We start from the raw sequence: 15631 nt of genomic DNA on the forward strand, positions 1-15631 counted from the left end.
CGCTAGTTGTCAAAATGCATTATTGTGAATAAAATCACATACAAAAGGTAAACAAGCAATTCACAGCAATGCGTTAATGTAAATAATTTTGACGTTTGGTATGATTTGATGTAACACCTTATTATTCCACCATGAGTGGGGTACACACGACCATTTTTGCTCAAATAATCGGTTGATTGCCAGACAACCACAAAATATTTTGTGGTTGCTGGCGCTCAATTCGATTTCTATGAAAATGTGAAATGAAAACTTTTATAAAGGAAAAACTGTCAAATGAAAAAATTATAAAGGAAATATTTTTCATTTCAAATTTTCATAGAACAAGAATCCAGCCCCTGGACAGTTTAACATTTCAATTCAATTTTATTTAACTTGTAATTCAAAGCCAACCGGCCCATCAGTGTAAATTACAAAATGCGTAAGAATTGCTTAACCAAATAAAAAGGAAAAACTACTCGAAAAATATAACCCAGCAAAAAGTTTGCATCCGCGAATGCAGTTAAATCGCTAGAACAACCCAGCAAAAAAGTTTGGAAGTAGTGCAATGCAGAGTTATGATTTTAATACATCTTTCGATGCAGTCCACACGGAGTTATGAAAAATGCACTCCGCTCGATACATTTCGATACAATTGTTCTAGTGATTTAACTGCATCCGCGGATGCAAACTTTTTGCTGGGAATTGCCGCTGGAGTACATCTTTTCCTATGAATTCACCTATGAATTTTACAAGAGAGCGCGCAGCTAGGATTCACTCTATTTTGCTTCCACGGCACACAGCTAGGATGCACTCCATTTTCGATCCAAATCACAGCCTTTGGTGTAGTGTTTTGGATTGAATTTAAATGCAGTCTAAAGATGCTATAAAATGCAAGCCATTGCAAATATCCCAAAATAAATAAATTACATTGCTTAGTCCCGGTCCACACTAGCGTGAATTTCATTAAAAAATTTCATGAAATTAGGTGTTCCAAAGTTAATTTGACTCTACCATGGAGGTCGATCTAGAGACGCATAATTTCATGCAATTTTTCAATGAAAACACTCTAGTGTGGACCGGGACTTATTCGTGTAAGCAAGAATATTAACTTTATTACACTAATACCAATTATAAAAACTCTCCATTAAATTTGATCATAACTGAGTTTACTTCCTCTGCTCTGCTTTCTGTGACATCGCAACTGATATTGCTTCATCATCCAAATGGTTTTTCATTTTTCCTCCAACTCCAGTTCAGATTTCCAAAAAAACTCTAAAGGCCTGCGTACATAAGCTGCCTTGCCTGCTTACCTTGCTTACTTCTGATAAAAGAATAAAAAAGAAAAGGGCAGCCCAGTTCGAAATTTCCTCGGCCTTCTTTATGCCATGTTCAGACTAGCGGTAATTCGCTCTCTATTCGTTGTTCGACCCCAAATTACGATACAATTACTTCATTTCCCATACAACATTTTGAGAACGAACAACGATTTGTGTACATTGTTCAATTTAAATTACTCTCAGAACGACGATAAAATATGTCCCATCTCTAACAAATGAGAGAATTTATCGAAATAAATTAATTATGACAGGAAAAATAAAAAATTAAAAATTTATTAAAAATCCAAAACTTTTTAAAAAAATTGCAAAATATGAATGAAAAGTAAACAGTTTAACGACTAGTATACATTCAAATCATAGCAAATTTTGTTTTCTTTTCCATTGCAGTTGCATTTCTTGTCCATCGTTTCAAAATCGCGTACAAATTTAGAAACAAAAATCAAATGCCTGCCGGAATGTCTGTATACCAAAAAGATATGTTGGCAGGTCTCTCTCTCGTTAATTATTGAAATAGAAAAATTTGAAAATATACTGAAAACACCAAAATTGTGAGAAAAAATAGAAAACATGAATGAAAATAATAGAATTTAATATTAAATAGATATCTGAAAGAAGGATAAATATTTTTTCAGTTCATATAAAATAATTTTACCCGTATTTTGGTTGAAACTTCCTTTAAAATCAGTAAACAAAAACCATGAAAATATGAATCATGTTGCCATGAATTGTGTACAATGTCGTATGAACGGGTTAATTCGTGTACGTAATTATGAGAACGAACGACGTGATTCAAATGCTGGTATGAACATGACATTATTCTTTTATTTTTATTATGTCAAAAATGAAGTAGGAAAGCAAGGCAATCAGGCAGAGCAGCTTATGTACGCAGGCCTTAACTCCACTTCAAAAATAATTTGCGTCTCGTGAATTACAGCAATGTTCGTATCTTTAGTTTGTATTTCTTTATTTTGTAAACAAATTCTTATAATTTTTAGACACTCTTGTGTTCAGAAAAAAACTGGAACAGAGCAATTGTCAGTTTTGAATGTCGATATTTCGCAATTATCGATAACTGTCAAACCGTCCAGCAACCACAAAACATTTTGTGGTTGCATGATGAATGACAAAAATGAACGGCCACACTAGCAAGCAACAACAAAGCTGTCATTCAAAACTGACAATGTGTACCCAGCTTAACAGGTAAAAACAAGTGTTGTTGTACAACAATCGATACAACAACCGCATAGAAATTTGTTGTTGAAAGTAATACTAGTGTCAAAGTCTTCCCATCCAAAAAGTAAATAAAAATATGAAATGTGAAAATATATTTTGATGTTTCAAAAATATTGTTTTTAATTTTTATTATAAATATAATTGTTTAAAAGGATGAATAAGAAGCTTTGTAGTTTGCTATACTATGGTTTGTTCCAGAACTGCAAGAATCTACTAATTTTTACTATTTTTTTCGATAACATAAAGGAAAAAATGTTTTCGTAGTAAAAAATAGTAGCTTCTTGCAGGTACTGGAGCAGAGCACTAAAGGCCTGCGTACATAAGCTGCTTTGCCTGGTTGCCTTGCTTTCCTGCTTCAGTTTTGACATAATAAAAATAAAAGAATAAAGGAGGCCGAGCAAATTTCGAACTGGGTTGCCCTTTTCTTTTTTATTCTTTTATCAGAAGCAAGCAAGGCAATCAGGCAGAGCAGCTTATGTACACATGCCTTAATGTTTCTCTACGTGTCTCCTTAGCGGGAATTAGTATTAGCGGTAGGTTTTACTGTTAATAACATGTCCAGAATGAAAAAGAATCATTTTTTTATATGGAATCCCTAAAGCCCAGGATTTAAAATCGCCAAGAAACCTTCTCAAGCAGAGTAATTTGAAGTACAAGAAATAGAAAGAAATAACACAAGAACCATGGTTTAATAAGAAAGGTTAGCCAAAGCTTTATGTGAATTTAAATTTTTTTCATTCGAGTATGCCTAAAACTTCAAAACAATATAAACAAACTGTGTATGTGTGTGTGGTGTTTGAATAATATGCCAAACAATTTTAAAAACAATCGAATTCAATGATTTTTAAAATTGTTTTTAGACCATTTGTATGGAAGAAATTGGTGAGATTTGCATTGAAACAATCAGTTTATCATATTCACAACTCGATTATGTGGAGAAAACTTAACTCTTCATTCATTTTTCGCGTTTTTTAAAAAATGCTCAAAAAATGCATTCTAAACAAACCCAATTGTTGCTTTTATTTTGAAGTTTTAGGAATTCAAGAAAAACAAGGGTTCTATAGATTTTTTCATTTAAATCTACCTCTTTACTTATACCATGACAAGAACCACATCATAATGCAGCCCAATTCTATTAAAACCCCAATGATGCGAGACATAACATAACCATTCCGCTTTGTGACCAATCATGGATAGCAAAAATAATTGCAAATTTCGGCACCATTGCTCAGACAAAATTTCATTCTATGCGTGGATACTCCTAGCTACTTTTTGAAACATTTACAAATGAAATAGACGAAAATCCTGACTTTAAATACATATTTATTTAAAAATAAAAAATAAAAGCATGGTATAAGTAAAGAGGTAGACCTAGATGAAAACAAATTATAGAACCCTGTTTTTTCCTGAATTCCTAAAACGTCAACATTACTAAACATAAAAGCTTTGTTCCTTTACTTTTTTAATGGTAAGAGTGGTAAAAGAGAAAAGTGTCAAAATTGTTCAAAATTGCTCTATCATGAACATTTTTACCAGAAAAGTAAAGGAACGGAAAAATGGTAGGTCTGGCAGCAATGTCAGAAAAAAACATAAAAAATCAATTTTCGTCTTTTATTTCACAGTTTTTAATTTAGTGTTGTCAGTGTTCGACTTTTTCTTCGGTTTTTCGTCCATTTTGTGAAATAATCGTCAAACAAAAGTCGAAAAATCAGTTCTGCCATTTTCTACCTGCAGAAATTTTGCTGGTAGCCTGTGGTAGAAGAGAAAGCCATTTTCGCCCTCTCTCCCCTCTCACTCTCTTAAAAATTGCTTCCAGTTTTGCCACTTTTCGGGGTTAAGGAAGGTTAAAAATGGTAACAAATGGTTAAAATGGTAACCTCAGGTAAGTAAAGGAACACAGCTAAAAGTAACAAGTGGGTTTGTTTACGATTCATTTTTTGAGCATTTTATAAAAAACATTATAAAACATTTTTGCTCTGTTCCAGAACCTGCTAGAAGCTACTATTTTTTACTACGATAACATTTTTTCCTGTATGTTATCGGAAGAAATAGTAAAAAATTAGTAGATTCTTGCAGTTCTGGAACAGACCATTTATAAAATGAATGAAGTGTCAAAGTTTCTCCACATAATCGAATTGTGGATATGATGAAATGATTGTTTCAATGCAAATCTGAAGAATTTCTTCCATACAAATGTCCAAAAAACAATTTTAAAAATCATTGAATTCTATTGCTTTTAAAATGGTTTGACATATTTTTCAAACAGCACACACACATACACAGATTGTGCGTATAATTTTGAAGTTTAAGGAACACTCGAAAGAAAAAATTTAAACTGACAGATAGCTTTAGCTAATCTTTTTAATTAAACCATGAATAAAAGTTAAAAATGATAAAGTGCAACAAAGGAATATGCCCAGACGGAGTGACCTATGCAAATGTGAGAAAGTGTAAAGAAACTAGATGAGTAAACGCAGAAACTTTTCAGAAGGTTAACATGAGAAATAGCCTGGAAATTGTCGTCTTGTGGGCGATTGGAACGTAATATCTTCATCCATGCTAACTACTGCACCATGGTCACATTTGTTAGTAGTACTTGCATAAAGTAATCTTCATTAAATGCTGCATAATTTCCAAACCCGATTTAGTGATTCAGGAAATGACCTGGTTTTGCGATTTGGAGATCATTGTGTTCATCCTGTGTAGACGGAGATGGTTATTTATGGAAGTAGAATATAATGAAAATAAAAGAACGTTTTAGATGAAACCTGTGTTAGCACATAGCTCTTGATTCTTTGTTTTCCTTTAGAATTGAGTAAAGCTGAGTACACATTGCCAGTTTTGAATGACAGCTTTGTTGGTGCTTGCTAGTGTGGCCGTTCATTTTTGCCATTCATCATGCAACCACAAATGGTCTGTTCCAGTACTGCAAGAATATACTAATTGTTACTATTTTTGTCGATAACATAAAGGAAAAAATGTTATCGTAGTAAAAAATAGTAGCTTCTTGCAGGTTCTGGAACAAAGCAAAAATGTTTTGTGGTTGCTGGACGGTTGGACAGTTATCGATAACTGCAAAATATCGACATTCAAAACTGACAATTGGTTTGTTCCAGAACTGCAATAATCTACTAATTTTTACTATTTTTTCCGATAGCATAAAGGAAAAAATGTTATCGTAGTAAAAAATAGTAGCTTCTTGCAGGTTCTGGAACAGAGCAAATGTGTACTGCTCTTAAAGGAATGTGGTAGCATTTATGGATGAAAGGTATAACCATTATAATCATAATCAAGCTATGAAACGGTGGGACCGACTCATGGAAGACCGACTCATTTAGAAATTTTTATCGCTGTTCCCCTTATCGAATTTCTTCGAAGATACATTTCCTGTAACATCTACCTTCATACCATGTATTTAGGTGAATCTAATCAATCATATTCGACAGCGGAGGAGCATAAATTCATTACAGCGTAATTCCATGTAATATCGTAGATTTTCCATCCAATTTTTTACTATCGACCAATTTGGATTTTATGAGGCTTGAGTTTATGGTTGATTGACTCTCTTCAAACACAGCCACCAATGTTCCACTGTTACTTTAACCAATTACCAATCATTTTAAAACGCAAACATTTCTGTTTGTAACAAAACTATTTTCATCCTATTCAGAAAACAACAAAATAAATAATTTGACAAAGAAACAAAAGGAAAAATATCAAAACTTCAGATCGATTTTGACACTAGTATTACGGCAAAATCAAATCAGCTGGCAATTGATTTTACCTGTAATAATTGTACCATGGCCAGCTCTAGTCCTTTACTTACCTGAGGTTCCCATTTTTACCACTTGTTACCATTTTTAACCTGCAAAGCGTTCCTTAACCCCAAAAAGTGGCAAAACTGGCAGCAATTTTAAGAGAGTGAGAGAGAATAGGGAGTACATATGCCTTTCTCTTCTACCACAGGCTACCAGCAAAATTTCTGCAGGTAAAAATGGTAGAACTGATTTTTCGACTATTGTTTGACGATTATTTCACAATGAATAAAAATGGAGGAAAACCAGAAGAAAAAGTCGAACGCTGACAAAACTGAATTAAAAACTGTGAAATAAAAGAAAATTGATTGATGTTTCTTTTTGACAATGTTACCATTTTTCCGTTCCTTTACTTTTCTGGTAAAAATGTTCATGAGAGAGCAATTTTGAGAAATTTTGACACTTTTCTCTTTTACCACTGTTACCATTAAAAAAGTAAAGGAACAAAGCTAATATTCCCAACATTAAGTGGGGTCATTGCACAATTATACAGGCACAACGGGAAAAACAGCTGATTCATCGTTTAATTAAAAAGGTTAGCTAAAGCTATCTGTCAGTTTAAATTTTTTTCTTTCGAGTGTTCCTAAAACTTCAAAATTATATGCACAATCTGTGTACGTGTGTGTGCTGTTTGAAAAATATGTCAAACAATTTTAAAATCAATAGAATTCAATGATTTTTAAAATTGTTTTTTTGGATATTTGTATGGAAGAAATTCTTCAGCTTTGCATTGAAACAATCGTTTCATCATATCCACAATTCGATTATGTGGAGAAACTTTGACACTTCATTCATTTTTCGCGTTTTTTATAAAATGTTACGGGTACCTACTTTCGGCTTGGGTAATAAATCATCTGGACACCAGCTAACTCCGCCTTTTTCTCTAGGGTGTAAGTCCCAACCCTGTTCCCAACCTTAGGCACGCAACAAGAAATAAACAAAGTGACTTCGAACATATAACACAAAACTACAACAAAATCCATCATCATCACCTGGAATCCTGCACCTGATGGCTTCTAATTGCCCACCCAACCTAGGTCACAACTTCCTCCTCTTGGCCTATGTGACCCCTCAACCCGCCCACATCACACCACTTACCTCGTCTTCAATCCTCCATCATAAAAAAATCTAGCACATCATCATTTCCAGTATATCGTTATAAATTCAAATCATATTTATTCTTATCATTAACTAACACTACACAATAGCACAAAAAGCATAAATAAATAAAAATAAAAAAAGGAATCCTTGTTAAGATACTTTAAATTAAATAAAATCTAAGAAAATCAAAATAAATTATCAATATATGTCTTTTTCTTTACTTCTCATACATATGAGTAATTTTAAAAAGTAACGGCTAATAGCCACATAAACGAGCGGTCTCACGACCAAGAGATTTTTAACAACGCAAACTTGATTGTTTACTAAAGCAACAGCTTTTGAATCAACAGTCAAAAATTAACAAGACGTGAACACTATACATCAAATATCACTATTTCCGCACTTTTGGCGAACCACCCTAATATCTTCTAAAAGAGCTCTTTTTCGAATCAATACTAAGGTTTTATGAACATATCACATCGAATTACTTGTCTTCTTTTTGAACGTTGGAAATCAAAAGAACGTATAGGAACATCAAAAAAAAGTATATAAACAGATAACAAACATTAAATATAAAATAGAATATATGGATAAAGATAAAATAACATAGATATTAAATAAACATATAAGGAAAAAGTAAATGTCAAAAATTGTATCAAATGTTTTCGTTTAAATTAATAGTTTGGCCAATAAGAAAATGTAAGTATTAATGTCGCCATCTAACCACACTTAAGCATGGGGATATCAATCGATCCTTATTTCGGACTTTGGACCAGATTTACCTCTGTGTTGATGGTCAAAATCATGATGTTGTTTCCTTTCTTCTTGTTTCAGGATGCTTTTTACGATCTTTGGCTATACTAGCCTGAAGACATGCTTTGTGGAATATGCAATTATTGCCTTTTCTCGTTTTGGGACACATACACCACAAGGCTCATGTCTAGGCTCTTTGTCCCAATATGATAAATTCTGGTGTCAAGGGAAAATTTTTCTATGGTGCTGAGCTGTGGTTTTGTGGAGAATGCAATTATCGTAGTGGCCACTGCTCTCTAGATGGCATAAGGGCAGCACAGATAAATTATCTAAGGAGGTAAAACTGTCCTACCTTTATTTGAGGGTTCTGTCCTGGATGATGTAGTTTCCTGGTTTTCCTCCAGGTGGTTATAGACACACCAGCGGATTCGGCCTGCCTACCCGAAAATTAACATTTATTAATATTAATTCTTCACTCAATCTTATGTTTTTTTCTTATTAAAATTTACCTTTTAAGTATCCGCTGGATGCTAAATAATATTATGTGTTGTTTATTTAAACCTTCGCCACAATATTCTCTATCTCCACTCGTTTCCTAATCACAGAAAACACCAACAATTTATACACTATTATAACTCATTTTTTTTAATTTTATTTAATACTACCTCTTAATTTTGGTGAATATGTCACTATTAATCTATAGATTTAAATAGTTTTTCTTTCACAAAAAAATCGTGTTCACTATTTTAAAAATTATTTTCTGATTCCACCGCGAAAACTATTGAGGTTTCCTCACTCAGCACCATTTATTAAACTAAGTTTTTCCCCCAAAACACTCTCTTTTATAACCTACGATAAGAGCAATGGCAGCATTCCAGCAATCGACATTTTGGCGAGATCACTTCAGGCTATCCCTTTTTTACAATTAATCTATAATTTGTCCCTTTCTATAATCTCTCACGGGTACCTCTGACTCATCAATTATTTTTAAGAGTGTAAAACCTATCCTACGTCACACGTAAGAGAAAACCCCCACTGTGTCGGTAGTACTGTCCCAAATATTTCAGTGGAATGATAACCCCAGTGGTTTTGGTAGTTCCACACCCAGAATACATTTCAACCAAAACAAAGAAAAACACAAAAGGAAGCAGATAAAATAAAAAGACGCGGTGGTAAGTTGTATCGTTCCAGTTTTTTGTTAATTATTATTTTATTAATAATTTTTTTTCTTTCTCTTTTCAGATTTTTGTTCACGGCATGTGGAAGGACGCAGGAGTCATCAAGATATCGGGAATAATGTGTTTTCCATTATACCAAATATATTTTGATGACTTCTCCATTTGTCCACATGTTGCGAGCATTTTCTGGGTTAGCCTTCGATGGTGAAGAAGGTTAACCTGGCTTCCATGGGTGCATTCCACAAGCAACTAGGAACACCCCAACGAATACAATAACCAAAGGAAAACATTCTGCCCCTCCGCAACAGACATTTGGACATGGCTAGTCGCTATGGTTACCCCTTTTTTAGTGTCCAGATGTCTCGGAGAGGGCACTTGGACATGGCTAAGCATAGTTCGTACTATGTTTACCCCCTTTATAGTGTCCAGGTGTCTACAGATGTTAATTTATCCCCCCACATTTATGAACAATTGATAAAGCATGGTTTTGGAGACCGCCATGGAGGCAAAAAAGGTCTCGCCTAAAGTCCTTTCCACGCAAATTTTTTTTTTTGTGTACAGGGCTGGACTTAGGCTTCTGCGGGGCCCCGCAACAAAACTCCAGCACTGACTAAATATGACGACAGTGATGGTGTGCGTGGGCCTAGATGTTTCTTGCGGTTGGCATATGTCGGGTCCAACGTGGGGAACTCCCACACCCTGAGATACAGCCGGGCAATTAGGGAAGTATACCTGCGATATCATAAGTTTATGTCCTGTTACTTTGTGCTATTTTGTCTTATTTCAGGAGGTTTGGAGACATGGACTTATTGCAATTGGTTTTCATCCTCGGATCTACATCTAAGGGAGGGTTTACTGACAGAAGGACTTAAAAGGGGTGAGTTGAAACTATGGGCGTGAAAAAATGTATTTATAATTATTGGTATAAAAAAAACGGGGTATACTCTGAAGTAAAAATAAATAGGTGTAGAGTTATATAGGTGTATAATTACGGTGGGGTTTAATTGGGACAAAATGAACAGGCAGGTGTATAATTACGGTGTATAATTGGCACAGCACGAACAGGCAGGTGTATAATTAAAGGAGTGTATAATTGGGACAATACGAACATGAAACTGGCAGGTACCTAATATATCACAGATTGAAAAAGTCATTTTATTGCACTATAAAGTTTAACTTAATACTATTAGGACATCACATACATAAATGCTTAATCCTAATAATATCACAGTTTAATCTCTATATTGCACATATTATGACTTAATGTCTTTCACGTGATAGATTCCAATAGGTGTTCCTTTTAAGTTTTCCAGTTCGTACATGTTTTCTCCGACGGGCTTAACAATCCGACATTTTACGAACTTTTTGCAAAATTTCGAGTTCACATTTTTAGAAAAGTCAGATTGGACTTTGTTTCGGCGATAAACCTCTTGTCCTGGCCTGAATTTTACAACTCTGGCCCGCCTGTTATACCTTTCTGCACTCCTTGAGTATGCCTTATGCAGATTTTCTTTTATTTTGCTTCTCAGTAACTCTAGTCTGTCAGGCCTCTGCACATTTTTCAGCTCGTGGTCCGTCATCGACATAAGTTTCCGGGCCAGATGGTAATCTTGGCCACTGGAAAACATATGGAATCCGAACAAAGCAAAAAATGGTGTCACTCCGGTTGCAGAGTGGACTGAGTTACGTAAGGCGCACTCAATCTCAGAAAGATACATGTCCCAATCGCGTTGGTCTTCCTCCAGATATGTCCTTATCGCGGTGATAACTGACTGATTCACCCGCTCCGACGCGTTGGACTGCGGGGAATAGAATGCCGTCTTTAAATGTGTGATTTTATAGTTGCTGATCATTTCATCAAAAGCTTTCGATGTAAATTGGGCACCATTGTCGCTATGGACGATTTCGGGGACACCAAACTTGTGAAAAATCTCATCTACCATAAATTTTATTACATTCATAGTAGTGGCCTCTCTCATTGCCTTTAAAAATGTAAATTTGGTAAAATGATCAACAACTATAAACACATACGCATTCCCTTTCTTCGATCTAGGGTATTTCCCTAGGAAGTCGATATATAATTTTTGAAAAGGGCGGTCAGTTATCACCTCTTTTCCTATTTGGGGCATAAGATTCTGGTTACTTGACTTAACCTCTTTGCATACTTGGCAGTTTCTAACATATTGTCTGATTTGAGTGGTCATATTCGGCCAGTAAAAGAATCTTCTAACTTTTTCAAGGGTTTTAGTTATTCCTCCGTGGCAAGATGTTGGGGATTTATGACTTCGGTCTATGATCTCGTGGGTGATACCACTTGGAATCCACAACTTCCAACTTAAATCTTCATCTAATTCCTGATTAGGCAAATACTTTTTAAAAATGAGCCCATTTTCGACCTTGAGATCAGGTAATCTTTCAGAGTTCTCTTGTATATTTTTAATTAAATCTAAATACTCTTCGCTTTCGAACTCAACTGTTTCAAAATCTAAATACTCATTCATATTCAATTCCTCGATGCGCTCTTCTGTAGGAGCTCTGGACAGCATATCTGCTACCACATTCTCAGAACCCTTTCGATGCTTTATATCAAAATTATATGGTTGCAGTTGCAGAGACCAGCGGGCTAACCGACCACTCAGATCTTTCAAGGACATCAACCATTTCAATGATGCGTGGTCGGTGATTACCGTAAACGGCATCATTTCCACGTATGGCCTAAACCTCTTAATCGCCATGACTGCAGCCAAGCATTCCTTCTCGGTCACGCTATAATTGCGTTGACACGAGTTCAGCTTTTGCGAGTAAAACGCTATAGGGTGTTCTTCCTGAACGTCATTGAGTTGGTATAGAACGGCCCCTATGCCATACTCGGATGCATCGCATTGAATGTAAAAATGCCTTGAAAAATCTGGGTGGCGGAGTACGGGTGCTGAAGTAAGGGCCCTTTTCAGGCTCTCGAATGCATTAATTGCTGCCTCACCAATTTCGAACTTTTTGCTCTTTTTAAGGGTGTCTGTTAAAGGAGCCGATAGTGTCGCGAAGTCCTTGATGAACCGGCGGTACCAGCCCGCGGTTCCAAGGAAACTTCGAACTTCTCGAGGATTACGAGGTACTTTAATATTTCTAATCGCTTTGATTTTATCAGGATCTGTTTTCAACTGTCCTTGCCCAATGATAAAACCTAGATATTTCAATTCTTTGAAACAGAATTGGGACTTCTTCATACCGATTGTCAAATTTGCTTGTTTGAGACATAATGCTACTTCGTTCAGAAGTCTCAAATGCTCATCAAAATCGCTCGATATCACTAGCAGATCATCGAGGTAAATAAAAACATTTTCTTTCAATCTCTGAGGAATAACTTTATCCATTAATCTGCATAAGCGCTGCGCTGCATTGCAGAGCCCAAACGGCATTACCCTGAACTGGTATAATGGCCGTCCAGGAACTGTAAACGCAGTGCAGGCTTTGCTATCCTCGTCGAGTTCTATTTGCCAAAAGGCGAACTTCAAATCGACGCTGCTAATGAAAAAAGTCTCGTCTATTCTACTAAGGATACCGTCGATGTTTTGAAGAGGGTACGCATCTTTGACAGTTAATTTATTTAATTTTCTCGCGTCCAAACAAAACCTATTTTTGCCCGGCTTCCTAACAACGGTGGTTCTATTACTCCACGGGCTTTCAGATTCTTCTATAACGTTTAGACGGAGCATTTTATCCACCTCTTCATAAACTATGGCCTGGACAGCTGGGGACATAGGATAGTGGCGATCCTTAACAGGCTCAGCCCCTTCAATCAATTTGATTGTATGTTTTTCCAGCTTTGTTTTGCCAAGGCCCTTTTCTTCAAACGTGTCGAAGTTGCGTATAACCTCATCTAATTTCTGCTGTTGTTCCTTTGACAATTCGTGTGGGTTTAATTTATATGTGTCATCATCTACTAAGTCCTTTTGTATTTGTTCAATGTTTAGTTCATCTACGCCTATAATATTTGGTGCTAAGTTATAAGTTCGCCAAAAATCAATCCCTAAATATAGCTCCTGTTCCAAGTCTGGACAGAGGTAAAAATTTAGCTCCTGTTCTATGTCATTATATTTCATATTCAATTTGACTCTTCCCAAGATCCTATGCTGATGACCAGCGGCAGTTTGGACAGTTGAGAACATTGGTTTTGTCTCTGCTTGAATCAATTCAATGAATTCTCGACAACCTTTTCCTAATACACTAACAGAGGCCCCAGTGTCAAGTAAGCCAATTTTCTTGACCCCCTGAATTTCCACCTCTGCATATACTCTTTTGTCGTCTTTACGATCGACTCTTTTCAAGGATTCAATAATCAGCTTTAGTTCTTTCTTCTTCTCTTTAAATTTTTCCCGTGTCCTGTGAATCTTGGAATCTTTAACCTGCTCATTTTCATTTCCCATTATTCTTTCACGGACCTTTTCATAATTATGTTTCCTAATATCTAATGGCAAGTAATGTCTTAATCGGGGTTCAAAATGGTCAGTATTGACTTTAGAAAGGGTTTGTAATTGTGTACTTTTGTTTTGATTTGACAAATTTTCTAATATTTTTGTTATTTTCAGGGGTTTTCCGCTGGACGTGGTCCCCCTTTGTTCTCCACGCCCCTGTTTCGGTTTCCCGACTGACAGACATTGCATTTTGGAGTCTTGGTCCCTGGATTGCCGCATTTATAGCAAAACAGAGCTCGTTCTGCTGCATCGCAATCACGAAATCCATGGCCAGACTTCAAACAGTTCCAACACGTAATATTGGGATTTTGTTTCCTTTGCATCTGAAACGCCTCAACATCTTCTACATTGCAACTATTTTGGTCACCTTCATACGAATAATCGTTAAAATCAAAATTGACCTCATTAACTTGTCTTGTGGGGCGAGTTTGTGGAGCAAAAACCCTATTTTCACGTCTAAGGAAAGTTTTCTCGGCCTCGTTGCACTCAATCCTCAACTGTTCCACAGTGGACACTTGGATTGGGTACACTATTCGGCTTATACTTTCTCTTATATTCTTTTTCATGATTTTTACCATATCAGGTTCGTATATTGGCTGGAAGAGTTTTGCCCTAATCTGACCCATAACATGAAAATAGTTATCGATGGTCTCATTTGGCTGCTGCTTACGTTGAGCGAGTTCCGTCAATATCTCAACATTCGTTTTCGAACTCTGATATTGACTCAACAAACTTGATTTTAGGCATTCCCAATTATGTTCCCTATTGGTCTTCTGGAACAGCCAGTACCAGGACTCAGCACGTCCAGATAACAATAGAGGAAAATCCCTAATAATCTCAGACCAAGGAATACCATACTGTCTTTTAAAATATTCTAATCGATAGACAAATTCCTCTACTCCCAGCCCTGTCGAACTACCATCAAAACGTAATCCTAACTTGTTAATTCGAACACTAGTTCTGGGGTCAAATGGTGCTGAGTACCTCTCATGTGTTCCATGTTGCGGAATGGGGGGTCTACCTGTAGGTTCTGGCTCTGATGGAGTTTCCCTAGGAGGTATATGAGGAATTATAGCGTTGGCCATAGATGGGAGTTCTGAATTCGTGTTTCTATTACACGATCCAGTTCCAACTGGGTTACCTGGTGGAGGTGCCTGAGGAACATTTGGCAATGTCGACGCACTATTACCACTAGTCGCTTGTGATGCTGAGTGGCGATTCGATCCAGAACTATTTCCTTCTACAGTTTTCTTAACGTTTTCTACCGCCTGATTATTCTCTTTCATTACCCTAGTCAATTCGATTAACGATTTTTTTATTTCATCCATTTCTTCTTTCAGGTTAACAATTTGGTTCTGAAGGAGATTATTCCCTACAACCTGGTCTCCCGGTGCGCCACCTGGCATTTCATTCATTTGCTGTCCGATTCTGCCCTGAAGGAAAACGGGTCCTAAGGAGTTCGTGATTGGCGAGTTCACATTTATAGTTCGGGATAAATCCCTAATCTGTCCATCCTCGGTGGGGTTATTCTCCGCCATTTCAAGGTCCGTATAATCCTTTTTCTTTTTATTTTCTATTATAATCGATCTATTTTTATCAAATTCTGTAGGTCTATCCCGTTTCCTCTCTTTGGTCCTTGAACGAGTTCCTGCGCTCATACCCTTTCAGAACCTGCTGTTTATAAATCTAACCTAATATTCCTTTCGAGTCAAAGTAAAGGATTTTAATTTTGTCAATCCAAATCCTTATTATATTTACGCAAA

The 15631-nt window shown here is 36.1% G+C and overlaps 1 protein-coding gene and 1 long non-coding RNA gene across 2 annotated transcripts; one reads left to right on the plus strand and one right to left on the minus strand.

Moving 5' to 3' along the window:
* Positions 1-7245: 7245 nt before the first annotated feature.
* On the plus strand, positions 7246-8756 carry LOC141389474 (uncharacterized). Its single transcript, XR_012409095.1, has 2 exons — positions 7246-8164; positions 8300-8756. It is a non-coding gene; the product is annotated as an uncharacterized lncRNA (long non-coding RNA).
* LOC141389469 (uncharacterized) lies at positions 7507-15526 on the minus strand. Its single transcript, XM_073960997.1, has 3 exons — positions 8884-15526; positions 8728-8813; positions 7507-8655 (listed from the first exon to the last, which is right to left on the minus strand). The coding sequence occupies exon 1, from the start codon at positions 15524-15526 to the stop codon at positions 13979-13981; it is 1548 nt and encodes a 515-aa protein (XP_073817098.1). The 3' UTR covers positions 7507-8655; positions 8728-8813; positions 8884-13978.
* Between the last annotated feature and the right edge of the window lie 105 nt (positions 15527-15631).

The sequence above is a fragment of the Musca autumnalis genome, unplaced genomic scaffold, assembly GCF_047663935.1.
Source record: "Musca autumnalis isolate F117 unplaced genomic scaffold, ASM4766393v1 scaffold_1, whole genome shotgun sequence".
In the NCBI taxonomy this organism is placed as follows: Eukaryota; Metazoa; Arthropoda; class Insecta; order Diptera; family Muscidae; genus Musca; species Musca autumnalis.